Consider the following 13,517-nt stretch of genomic DNA (forward strand, 5'->3'; position numbering starts at 1 on the left):
AACCTGATGAAGAATTTACGAATTACGAACGAAGACTAAGATTTAAAGAAGCTTATGATTATACGATTACGACTTGAAGACTATAAAACTTTTTATTTACATTATTCAACATGCCGCCGAAACGAGTAAAAGATGATGATGATTGTGGTGAACCATCGCCGCGTATTTCCTTCAATGACTTAGAGAAATCAATGACGCCATTTTCGGGTGATGATGCCTATGGCATCGAAACATTCGTAAAAGATTTTGAAGATATTTCCTCTTTAATGCAATGGGGCGAAATAGAAAAACTCATATTTTCGAAGCGGCTTCTCGCGGGAACCGCCAAGCTATTTTTACGTTCACTAAGTGGGACCACCACGTGGGATACACTTAAGTCTGAGCTCCGTGAGGAATTTGGTAAGAAGTTGAACAGTGCAACTGTTCACAAGAGACTTTCAACTCGCCGGATGAAGATGAATGAGACTCATCAGCAATATTTTTTACATATGAAGGAACTTGCAGTACTTGGGAATGTTGAAGATGAAGCCCTGATGGAATATGTCATCGACGGTATTAAAGACAGTGAGTCCAACAAAAATATTTTATATGGCGCTTGTAACATTAAAGAATTCAGAAAGAAATTAGACATTTATTCAGAAATTAAGAAAAAATCATATTCACCTAATAAGATTCAAAGTAATTCAGTATCAAAGTCCATTGGCATGAAAATTCAAAAAACACTACGAGTAAAGAGATGTTTCAATTGTGGAGATTTAGATCATGAGTCGCCTAATTGTACTAAAGGCATTAAATGTTTTAAATGCAACTTGTTTGGCCATAAATCAACTGAATGTTCTAAAAGTATAAAAAAGAGTTTGGAAATTATGTCAACTAAAAATAATATTGATGTGAGACCTTTCAAGAAGCTGAAAATAAATAATATTGATGTAGAAGCCCTGATTGATACCGGAAGCGATGCTAATTTAATAATTATGTCTTATTTTAGGAAGATTCAAGGTGAAAAATTGTTATCTTATAGTTCAGGAACCACAGAAACTTTAACTGGAATAGCTGAAAAGGAAATTTATACAAAAGGATCTTTCACAGCAAAAATTGAAATTGATGATTGTTATTTTGAAACTTTATTTTATGTTGTTGATGATGGCGCTATCCCTGTCAACATTATATTAGGAAATCCTGTACTGAAAGAAGTAGAAATCAATTTTAAATCTGGAACTATCACTGCAACAAGAATATTACACCTTACAATGCTAGAGAATGAAAATGAAGATATCACAAATATTGAAAACAAAGAATATAAGAATAAAATACAGAATATTATAAAAGAATATAACCCCAAAAGATGTACTAAAGCATCAAATGTAAAACTTAAAATATTATTAACCGATGATGTACCAGTTTATCAGAATCCACGACGATTGTCACCTTTGGAGCTTAACATTGTTGACAAACAGATTAAAGAATGGCTTGATGAAGGAATAATAAAAACAAGTAAGTCTGATTATGCTAGTCCAATTGTGCTTGCAAAAAAGAAGAATGGAAACTATAGATTGTGTGTTGATTACAGGAAATTGAATAAGAAGATTATTAAAGAAAGATATCCACTACCACTCATTGAAGATCAATTAGACAGATTAACTTATGCAAAAATGTTTACCTCGCTTGATTTAAAAAATGGATTTTTACATGTGAATGTTCATATTAATAGTCAGAAGTATACATCATTTGTAACACCACGAGGATCTTATTACGGATGGTATTGTTCTATCATATCTTGACGATCTCATTTTACCATTTCAATCTGCAGAGGAAGGATTTGTTAATTTACAAAAAGTATTTGACAGAGCTGAAGAGTATGGTTTATTATTTAACTGGGATAAATGTTATTTTATGCAAAAAAGTATTAATTACTTGGGTTATATTGTTTCAGAAGGTGAAATTAAACCTTCAGTGAAGAAAATTGCCGCTGTAGAACATTTTCAGACTCCTCACAATATAAAGTCACTTCAAAGTTTCCTCGGACTAACAGGTTATTTTAGAAAGTTTATAAAGGATTATTCTTTAATAGCAAAACCTCTGACTGATTTACTAAAGAAAGGTACTGTTTTTAATTTTAACTTAGACTGTGAAAAAGCATTTCAGAAATTAAAGTTTATTTTATGTCAATCTCCAGTTTTGAAGATTTATGATCCGAATTTAGAAACAGAACTACACACAGATGCAAGTGCTGAAGGATATGGTGCTGTATTATTGCAAAGGAGTTTAACAGATAATAAGATGCATCCCGTTTACTACATGAGCAAGAAGACATCCGCTACTGAAAAAAAGTATCACAGTTATTATTTAGAAATATTAGCTATTGTTGAAGCTGTTAAAAAGTTTAGAGTATACTTGCTAGGTATTAAATTTAAAATTGTTACAGACTGCTCCGCCTTGACTATGACATTGCAGAAAAAAGACTTACCTCCGAGAGTAGCTCGCTGGGCGCTCTTACTTGAAGAATATGACTACACGATTGAACATCGGCCTGCAGCAAGGATGAAACATGCAGATGCTCTCAGCCGACAGCCTATAAAGAATATAATTGTACTTACCGATACCGCAGCACGCCTGCGAAGAGCTCAAGATGATGATCTGCAAATAAAACTAATAAAGAAAGTATTAGAAAAGGAATCTTATGATGACTATGTTTTAGAGAATGGAATGTTATGGAAGATTAAGGATGGAAATAAATTAATGGTTGTACCTAAGAAAATGCAAAATGAAATTATAAGAAAACATCATGAAAACGGACATTTTGGTTGTGTTAAGACTGAGGAATTAATAAATAGAAATTATTATATGGAGAATTTAAAAGAAAAGATTAAAACAAACATTGATAATTGCGTGGAATGTATACTTAATTCAAATAAAAGAGGAAAGAAGGAAGGATTTCTACATGTAATAGATAAAGGTGATTTACCATTGTCTACTTACCATATTGATCATCTACGACTGTTGACTCATCTGGGACAGATGATTCTGCAGGATGACCGTGTGGGAATAGGATAAATAATTAAGATTGTATTTCATAACTACTTTTATTTTTAGTCTGTGCTTTTCTATTATTTAATCTGTGGATATGTTATCTGTAGACTGTAAAACGATCTATGTTGTCTATGACTTGACTTTGTGTTTTTTGGTACGATGTAATGGAGGATTGTTAAAATGTATTTTTGATATGTAACCGGTGTCTGGGAAATAAATCGATTGGGCGAATTTGGCTTTTCATTTACACCATCCCCACATAAATAACTTCATATTATGAATGATTTATGTCATACTATACACAAGTCAAAGAAATCCTATGAAGAATGTTTGAACCTAAGGTATACAGGGTGTAATCGTTAAGTGTGCACAGGCGATTATTCCGTAACTATAACAGATATCAAAAAACCTTAAACTGATATTGAAAGTACTATACCTAATTAGTAAAATGACAATAATAATTTTTTAAAAATAAAACGAGAAATATCCAAAAATGTTACATGAAACACTCCCATACAATGTTCGAGACGACATCCTCGATTTGGAATACCATTGTATTCCACATCGAGCTCTATTTACAGTCTCTAAATGAACTTTCATTGAATGTTTGAAATAGTCATATTTCATGCTAAATGTATGGGAGCGTTTCATGTAACATTTTTGGATATTTCTCGTTTTATTTTTAAAAAGTTATTATTGTCATTTTACTCATTAGGTATAGTACTTTCAATATGAGTTAAAAGTTTTTTTATATCTGTAATAGTTATGGAATAATCGCCTGTGCACACTTAACGATTACACCCTGTATAAAATAAAACGATCATTACATTTCAAACCAACGTTTATTTTGTAAATTTACATCAACATAATTTAATCATGTTTATTATTAGAACTTAGTCAGTATTTAATATTTATAATACTTTAAATCCTGAAGTCTGAAGACAATGCTTTTAGTCCCAATAGAAAATGACATTACGTCCGCTCATATTGCAAACACTAACTTAAAGTAAAAATATAAAAATTTTAAACAATTTAAAAATTTTAATATTTTGGGCGAAGTTTCAACACAACTGAGACGGCACGGAGTGCGCGGGCGATATACGCGGGTGGCGGGCGGTTAGGTAAGGCTCGCTCGCCACCGAGCCGGCAGCTAATTGCGACCCGTTAGAACCGGTTTACGCATCAAAACACGTCAAAACATTGAACCGAATAATTCGGCCGAATATTCGGTTCGGTAAGGTTCTAACCGAATAGTATTCGGTATTCGGTTATTCGGTGAAACCACTATTCGGCGCATCTCTAGTTTTCAACATACCTACTTGGCCATTATATTTCAAGGTTAAAAGCAATGAAGGGATGGTTCACAAGTCACAATACTCTGATTGAACATTAATAATTAATGTTGTATCTGTTATGAGAACATTTGCCACCCCTTTTTTAAATACTTTATTTCGTTGGTAATGATTTTGCTAATCAAACCAGAAATAAAATAAGTATTAAAAATAGTTTAAAAAGTATACGACATTCCAAGTGACATTCTTTTTTTAAATAGGTCTCAAAGAAAAAAAATATACCAGCCAGTATTTTCATAAAAAGTTTCTTAAAAAGTTATTAGCGTTATCTGTGATACATTTCTAGTCTGTGGTTAAAACTAAACAATGGTATGTTAAGATTTCCCCGCTGTTTGCATAACGCCCGCAGATGAGGTCCTCAATACGAAGCAATTTGCATAACACTAGATACTTCGGAAGTTATTTCAACTCTTGACATTGTTGAACGTATAGAATTATTCGTTCGGAATAATATTCAGTTTGCACTCAATATTGTTTATGTTATTCAATAATGCTACGTGTTTATTGAAAATGTTATGACATTGATAAGGAAAGGCTTATTTAGGTTTACAATAATAGTGACGTCATTCTAATAATATTCGTAGTTGTCAAATTCATAGTCATTGGGTAATGCTTGGTAAATTAATTTTAGGTTATAAAAAGCTGAAACACCGAGATAGCGTTAAATGGCCGAGGGGCATTAAGTCTATCAGCGGACAGAAAAAAATTAATAAGATTATATAATAACACAATAAACACAGCCTACAGGATTGGCATGAATTCGGAACCTATAGTTTATTATAAATTGGTTTACTCTTGGTTTACTCATAAATTTCGGCCTGTCAATTCCACCCAAGCGCATACCTACTAGGGCTGTTTATTATACCTACCTATAGCCTAAAGGTACAGTGCAGTTATAATATTTATTATACATTTATATATTCTTAACGAAGTCGAAAACATGCAGGTTAATCTCCACAAATTCTTGACAAATTAAAAGCTTTTCTTTGTATCGTCTATTTTACGAGATTACCTACTGATAAAAAGGTAAGAAGGAATTTGAAAATCATTCGTATTTTTCTATGATTAAGAAGTCCTAATTCAAAGTTTATCTTTCTTTAAATTTTTAAACAAGAGTTGGCTTATGTTAATTTTATTGATATTAATTCAAAAAAACATAAACAAGTGCGTTTGCACGCGTCATAAAAAAGACATTTAATACCATTTGCATTAAAAGTATTAAAGCTGAAGGGAAAACACGAGTCATCCAATTAATATTTTCATAGAAAGCATATTTCAATACAATAAATTTCCAGATAAAATAACGCAGTTCTTCAATTTCAATTAGAGGAAAGTCAACTCGCATTGTTAGCGGTTTAATTAACATTTCTATAGTAACACACGATCAGATAAACATTGTAGCGTGTCTATAGCAATTAAGAGATATTAGTCGAGTGTACTATTTGTATTAATGGCCATTTTACATGTGCTCGGAAAAGTACGAGACATATTGAAATGGTGGATACATTTGTGAAGTCTATTGAAATATGATTTTCTAGAAAATTCGTAGGAAAGGAAGTGTGATTCACACAAAATGTCTTCGGATTTTGTGCTCGTTACGTAGTAGGTACCCATCCCACCTTTTCTCCTTGGTTATTTTTATGCCATGATATTCCATTTCTTAGTATGACAAAAAAATGCCATTTTATAAGATACCTACTAAACTGTCTGTGAACCGAATTGAATCGAATTACATAATAGAATTGTTTATCTATACTAATATTATAAAGAGGAAAGGTTTGTATGTATGTATGTATGGTTTTCAAGCATAAAATACAGGACCGATTTTCATGAAATTTGGCACAGACAATCTTTAGACCCTGAAAAAGAAAATAGATTACCTTTTATTGCGAAATATGTAACACGGGCGAAGCCGGGGCGGACCGCTAGTAGATAAAATAAACAAAAAAAAAAAGAAAAACTCATGAGTCATCCATTATTTTCCCCAAAAAGTATTTTATCTATGGAATTATAATAATATTAAAAAAATATAATTTGACATGACCGCTGTCACACTCTTGATAAATACCCTTATTAGTGCCGAAGAAAATCTACACAAGATAAATTGTTTTTAAGAATAATGGCTTGGCGATGTTGTGGATGTAATATATGGAGGGGTAAGAAAGGAAATAATTTTTCGTATTACCTTTTACTTAATATTATAAATGCGAAAGTTTGTGAGGATGTGTGTGTGTTGATACTGCTTTCCGAATCGGTGGTAAATGTTAAAAATGTGACGTTTCAAAGTGCTTCTCGAAGAAGTCTAATTGAATAAATAAATGTTTGAGTTTGTTTGTTACTGTTTCACGCAAATACTACTGAACCGATTACAATTAAACTTAGCACACATATAGAGGGTAACTTGGATTAACACCAAGGATAGGTTTTATACCGGAAATCCCACGGGAACGTGAACTATGCGCGTTTTTCTTTGAAAACGCGGGCGAAGCCGCGGGCGGAAAGATAGTTTTTTTTTCATATTTTACCTTTATACTTAAAATTTCAGATATTTCTCAAATGTAATAAAAACGTTCCCACGCGATACAATAATACCATAATGTCTTAGAACTTTGCTTATTTTAAAATACAATAAAATATTTAAAAAAAAAATCCAAATCACGTCCTGGATGTATTCCCATAGGTATATTTTTAATGAATATTATTAAGATACCTTAATTAAAATACCAGTTCGTTTGTGATGGCAATAAAAAATATATTTATCATATTTTATTTTTGCATTTATACATTAATTCGCGATTAAAACGAAAAAATAAATACAATATTTTTGGACCTGAGGAAAAATTGCCATCCTTAGGCCACACAGAGTTCACACTTTATCACTAAATCAGTTGTTTTTATTTTCTTTATTTTAGTAGAATAGTTTTTTAAGTATTTATTTGTTCTGCCATAGGTAATAAATATCTTCTATATCTGAACTATGAAATGAAGATAAATGCTATTTGAATAATATTCTTGATAATATAGATTTCTTGCTAATGTCCTTATAATACTAGTCAAAAAAAAAAAAAACTTGCGCGCATTTCGCAACAGAAAAAATAACAATTAAAAATATTTTTATAAGACCTATATGATATTTAAAATCGTATTTTATTATATGTACTTCATAAATTTGGACAAAAATTAATTATTATTATTTTGTGCCTAATCTTCTTTTTCTTCAATGGCAACTCCCGATCCAATTAGTTGCAATTATTTTTAATCTGTGATTATTGTTAGTTTGACACTTCACACTCGTAACTTTTTCAATGTACCCGCCATTTTACCCAGTCTGCTTGTCTTTGATTTTGTTTGTTTGTTGTGAATTTTATTACTCATTCGCCATTATTATCGTTATTGCGTAAATATTTAATTAATAATTATTTTTATAGAATATTATATGAGATTTTGTGAAATAATAAAGGTGACAATGAATATGTTTAGAATATCATACACCACTCGTCCTTTCGGTAAGACATTTAATTCGAAACACATGATTAGAGTATACTTTATTTTTGTTTATTTTACTAATTTTAAAGTTTGTTTATGGCTATTATATAATATTGATTTAAACAAACGATAACGTTAATTGCAATTTATTCTATAAAATAAATTCTATAATAACATTATAATTCTAATTATAATGTTATTTATTTATATCTTCTTTTAGATAATTTTCGAGATAATTATTTTGAGTGCTCAAAATCGCTATTTTTAATTAAATTAAATAAAATGTATGAATATTATCTACCGTTATAGCTAAAATAAAATGTCCAGATTTGGAAACTATTACTATTTTTAGTTCTTTAATTGCCGCTTATTGCTGTTTGTTTTGACCATAAATATATACTCATTAATTTTTATTTATTTTTAATCGATTTTTTGTGTACGCTTTTAAAATAAAGTTTTTTAGATTTTGTCAAAATTTCTTTTGATGTTTGTTAATTTATTGACATAATCAATGATATTCTTATACTAGGTAGGTATATAATGAACAGAAAATACAATAGGTGAAAACATTCATAAAGCAACTTTGGAACAGTCAACAGAGCTATGGGACGTTTTTGTGCGTATAAATATTGTTTGTTGTATTAATTTTGACTGCTACTGCCAATACGAACTTAATACACAATAACTCATCTTGCCGCATTAAGAATTAAGATCTCCTCCCAAAGAAGTAAATCAAAAAGGGAATTCCAATGGTTTTTCTAATATGTTGATCTATGGATTTAAAAGGGGATTTCAATTGTTACAGGTCTATAGATGCGTTACCGTTTGATCAAGTAAATTTAAAGATAATTTCAATTGTGGCAGGTTTACAGTTGCGTTACCATTTGATCAAGTAAATTAAAAGGTGATTTCGATTGTTGCAGGTCTACAGTTGCGGAGTATAGAGGAGCCGCCGGGTGGCGCGGGCGGCGGCATGCCCGCGCCAACCTGCTACGATGCCGAATGCGCTCGCACGGAAGCCTGGCTCGATGAGAACCAGGAGTTTGTGCATGATTACTTTTTGAGGTTTGTACTCTTTAAATACTATCCTATAGAATACTATGATATGATATCTACTCATGTTAGTGATAACAGTGCGTGTGCATTACCTAGTGATTAGGTACAGTGCGTGGAATTCAGGATTCAATCCAAATTGTATCGTCAAAAATTTGACAATTTTTTCTGGACAAAAAGAACTACGTTTCCAAAGCCACATTTAGTAGTATTATGGTAATTTCAAATTTGGGCAACCCCGACCCATAGAATCACTTTTTATGAATTTTAATGGAATAGAATAGTTTGGACTTTGTAGAAAGACATGCTATTTTTTATCGTGAAAGTAAAATTTGAGGATCATATATATCGATATCACACGATAACGCATTTACGAAGCCAAGAACGGAAAGTTAGCTTAGCTGAAACATTACACATTTATAAAAATGAAAAGCTAAAAATAGTAACTAATCTATTAACTAACTAAGTAATCGTGAACGGGATGTTGATTTTTACTACGCCGCGTCTTGATTTCATCTCGTAAAACGTAAAACGGCGGGGTCTCGCTAACGAATGTCAAAGTTCATTTTCCTTGTGCGGTGCGAAGTGAAAACAAAGTTTACTTCTATCTCGCGTTAAACACAATTTACCTTCAGGTCCGCTTTGATGAATGAGTTGCTAACTTATATAAGATTACGTTCTTGTTTAAGAAAGTTGTCGGCTCAGAACAATTTTGGTGTGTCAGGCAATGACTTAACAGTTTCAGAGCTGTCCGTTTTGGGAAAAGCTTGGTGATGAAAAGGTATTACGATATTAAATTTAAAATAGCGAAAAGTTAAAAAACTACAGACAAAAAAAATCTTTAAAAATAATAAAGTACTATTTTCAAGACATAAACGTAAATTCGTATGTGGCACACTAAATGTTCTGAATATAAGTTTGAAAAGTTTAATAGGGTTTTAAAAGTTTTTAGTTTTTACCAAGTAGTAATTACATTTGGACAAGTTTCAAGCATTTTAGACCGGACTCGAGTTTATTACATCACAATTATTAATAAGTAATTATTAGTAAGTCTGAATTTCTGTATCATATCCAATCCGATTATAAAATCATCAAAATCTTCATTTTCTACAACATATACATCCACTTCTTCTTCCATATCAAATATTTTTATTTTTATTGTTATCAAGCCATCTGTTTTCTTCACACCATTAACCGTTTTCATATATGCAACATTAACATTATCTTTATTTTCTTTTACTTTTATTAGTCTTGAATTTATCAAAGAGATCTGTGAGCCCGAATCATAAATTCCGCTTACTTCTATTTTATTTTCTAACAAAAGCTTGATTTTGATTAATGGTGTACTTACTCGTTTTTTTTATTAGTATTTATATCTACTTCAATAATTGAATTATTGTTCACAGTTCTGGCTTTGGTACCCCTTTCAGATTCATTTTTATTTTTCTTGAACCAACACAACTCTTCTGGATGGTATCTTATTCCTTTGTCTAAAGATTCACACGTCTTACACGGCTTCTTCTCATTAATTTTATTTCTATGAAGAAAAGTAGCACTTCTTACCATAGGTGAGTTCTTCTTGTACATCATACCTTCATATTTTCTTAACTGGTTGAACAAATCAGTAGTGTTGTTGAGTTCATCCCTGTTTAATTTGTTTAAGATAAACCCAGGTAAGCCTGTTGCAATAAGATCTATTATTGTTTTGGAGTCTACTGATTTGTTTATGTCTAGTATGAGTCGTTCTTTTTTTATTGCATAATCAATTAATAATCCTTCTTTATACTTGAATGAAAAAGCATATGAGACCATGTCCCATCCTTGGTTTTTAAACGTTTCCAAAAAATTGTTTTTCCATTCCTTCCATTCAGAAGTTACTGTTAGTTTGATGGCCATCGAGCTATACCAATCCAAACAAGATTTTTCTAAAAACAATCTCAATATTTCAATTTTTGTTTCATCTTTTGTAATACTGAAGCGGTCACACTCTTTTTCAAAATTCTCTATCCATTGCAATGCATTACAATTCTTACTTGTGAATTTTTCAATAATAAATTTCTCCGAGACATGTCTTAGGTTATGTTGATTTTCTTTATTCGTGGTAGTTTCAATTAATTTTTCTAATATATTTTGTAAATTACTATCTTTGTCTTTTGGTTGTATGATGCTAATTTCTTCCAAGTATTGATCCAAAAATTGCATATTACCTTCCTCATCTGTATATGTTTTCTTTTGATCTTCATTTAATTTTATCCAAATTTTTCGGCTTTGATGCCTCTTCTTTATGCTGTTTTTTATTTTCGAGAATGTACTCATTTTAACAATACATGTATGGTGAATGACCGGTTTCAGATCATCAGGTAAGACATAACATTTTCCTTCTTCTGTAGTAATCGAGGTTATGGCTAACACATTGGATTTGCCATCATTTGAAGCTATCATCGTAAACTCAAACTGCAACCGGTCCATCTTCTTTTAGTTAACGAAAATGTCGTTTTATAAGATATATTATTGAGGATTTTCAAGGAAACCAATTTGTTTCTCTGTAAATTCAAAGTTTTAATTTAATAGTTTTCACAACACATACAAATAGTTTGTTACTACAACAACTTAACATATGTAATCTCACCTGTAAATTCAAAGAAACGACATTTAAAGTCCACATATAATAAATCCCCAATTATATCCCTTCTATCTTTCAGTTTTATTATAAATTGCGTTGCACACCAGCACACAATACTTTAATCCTTTCTCGCCATTTTTTCTTACCGCTACGTCAATCCGTGCCACAGATAACGTGAACGCACGAAGCGCGGCAAATTTGAATATTGATGAAATGGCATTTCATTACATACGAAGACCTTTTTTCTTCTAAAATTTTTATATAAAACGTAGTTAATATAAATTTAACATTTTTTACAGCGTAATTTATACATTACAAATTTTACCGAATTTAATATATGTGAAATAGACACTAAATACTATATTAATTTAATTCAGAATATTATACAGTTCTTAATTTGTTAAATGGGTTTCCATTTGAAATGTTCTGTTAAACATCACTAATAAATTTTGTAGGTAGGTACTATCTTAAAAATGGCTTTGTAAATTAAATTAAAGCTTTATTTTCGTAATAGTTACTTATTTCTAATTAATTGTTACATGTTTTACCATAGTAAGTATTCATTAAGGCTTCTGTTTGAGTGCATTTGTCTTTAGTCCATATTCTGTCGTATATATTTGCGTCTCCTATTTCGCTTCAAGATTTATTTCCGTCTGAAATAATAGTCTTTGCCCTTCTTCAAGGTTTTGTAGCTCATAAATTCCTTAAACGTCATGAAAAATTATTAAACAGACAGAGTAACTCTCGCATTTATGGTGTTCGTTTGAAAGATTATTGTAAACCTTTGATGTAAATACATACATTTTTCTCTTAATCTACTACAATACTACTATTTATTGAAAAAGTTTAGGTACCATAATACTAATTCTGCATCTCATTAATAGCTTATTAATCAAAATAAATCTTGAGCTCGTCCTTATGAGCTTTTTTGTACATGTCAAGTAGATTTAAAACATAACAAATCAACGTAAGCAGGAACTGTTTATATACAAATAAATTATATCCTGTTCATCACATATTAATAAATAGTACCTATAGTTTTTTACTAACATTTGCTTCGGATGGAAACAATTAGTGTGAATAACTCTGCATGAAATTGACTCTTAGCAACGCGAACACTTTGCTATAAACTTTTCTTGCATATTGAGTTAAATTGTCGCTAGTTAGCCTCCAACTTCGGTAATTTAATTTTGAAGCTTTGTTTCAACTTCCTAGACAGTATGCCTTTTAATTAATAGTTTCGTAAATAGTGTTCTCGCTTTTTGTGTTTGATTTTACGCGACTGTTAAAGTTTAAATTAAAATAATGAATCACTTCAGACTTGTTATTTGTCTTTATTGGTACTATGGATTATTTTCGCTCTTTTACACTTTCACATGCTGTATTAAAGACCATCTCAGATATTTATTACTGTAAGAGAGCTCTCTTTACATTATCAGTATCAATAAAATCGATTCGCTAAAATGTTTGTACGCGCTTAGGTTGCGAATGGGTGCCCCAAATGTTAATTGTTTTCTTGTTGTGTTCGCTATTATCGATACAAAGTTAAAAAATATATTTATTTAATTCTAAGGCAGTACTCAATTAGCTGGCTTCTAGTAGTTTAATAACATTAAAATATCAAAGTCTAGCTCAGTTGGCAACCCGAGATGTACGCTATATTTGGAAATAATTTCTGTCTTCAATATTATATTATCCGTCCTTTATTACGTACAATGGTTTTTACAATTTTCGATAAAATCCTGTAGGAAAACAAAGCGCAATTCACAATATTGTTTCGTTGTGTCAGACGGTTGTAGACAAAGAATGTAATAAGGAAGTTGTATGAATTAACTTTACAAGCGATCATTACGAGGCAATCTCATAGTGGGCAATAAATGGTACTGAATGAGTCGGTTTTACTTATAAAGTATTTCATAGGTTTTATTGTGTCGCTTGACGATACTTGCGAGTACAACATACGTGACAACACG

At 30.9% G+C, this 13,517-nt stretch overlaps 3 protein-coding genes across 13 annotated transcripts in view; 2 read left to right on the forward strand and 1 right to left on the reverse strand.

Annotated features, from left to right (window-relative positions):
- Positions 1–13,517, forward strand: part of LOC123697877 (dual 3',5'-cyclic-AMP and -GMP phosphodiesterase 11) — a 194,564-nt gene that overhangs the window by 111,460 nt on the left and 69,587 nt on the right. For 7 of the 8 annotated variants that reach the window (XM_045644442.1, XM_045644444.1, XM_045644437.1 and 4 more), the window contains one exon: positions 8,792–8,933. In XM_045644442.1, coding sequence (XP_045500398.1) covers positions 8,842–8,933 — 92 coding nt within the window. In that variant the 5' untranslated portion in view covers positions 8,792–8,841. Of the gene's footprint in view, positions 1–7,852; positions 7,889–8,791; positions 8,934–13,517 lie in introns of those variants that run through there. The other variant, XM_045644441.1, reaches the window with a different exon arrangement.
- Positions 16–3,261, forward strand: LOC123697879. Of its 4 annotated transcripts, none has more exons than XM_045644446.1 (3): positions 16–1,494; positions 1,934–2,101; positions 2,177–3,261. In XM_045644446.1, exons 1-3 carry the CDS (start codon positions 111–113, stop codon positions 3,052–3,054), a joined length of 2,430 nt encoding a protein of 809 aa, XP_045500402.1. In that variant the 5' UTR covers positions 16–110; the 3' UTR covers positions 3,055–3,261. The 4 variants fall into 4 exon arrangements, with proteins under 4 accessions (XP_045500402.1, XP_045500403.1, XP_045500404.1 ...); XM_045644447.1 differs by having other exon boundaries at positions 2,426–3,261; XM_045644448.1 differs by having other exon boundaries at positions 1,934–2,330; positions 2,426–2,645.
- LOC123697881 lies at positions 9,973–11,775 on the reverse strand. The gene is made up of 2 exons (XM_045644449.1): positions 11,551–11,775; positions 9,973–11,464 (listed from the first exon to the last, which is right to left on the reverse strand). Exon 2 carries the CDS (start codon positions 11,388–11,390, stop codon positions 10,269–10,271), a length of 1,122 nt encoding a protein of 373 aa, XP_045500405.1. The 5' UTR covers positions 11,391–11,464; positions 11,551–11,775; the 3' UTR covers positions 9,973–10,268.

This window comes from Colias croceus, chromosome 15 (assembly GCF_905220415.1).
Source record: "Colias croceus chromosome 15, ilColCroc2.1".
Taxonomy (NCBI): Eukaryota; Metazoa; Arthropoda; class Insecta; order Lepidoptera; family Pieridae; genus Colias; species Colias croceus.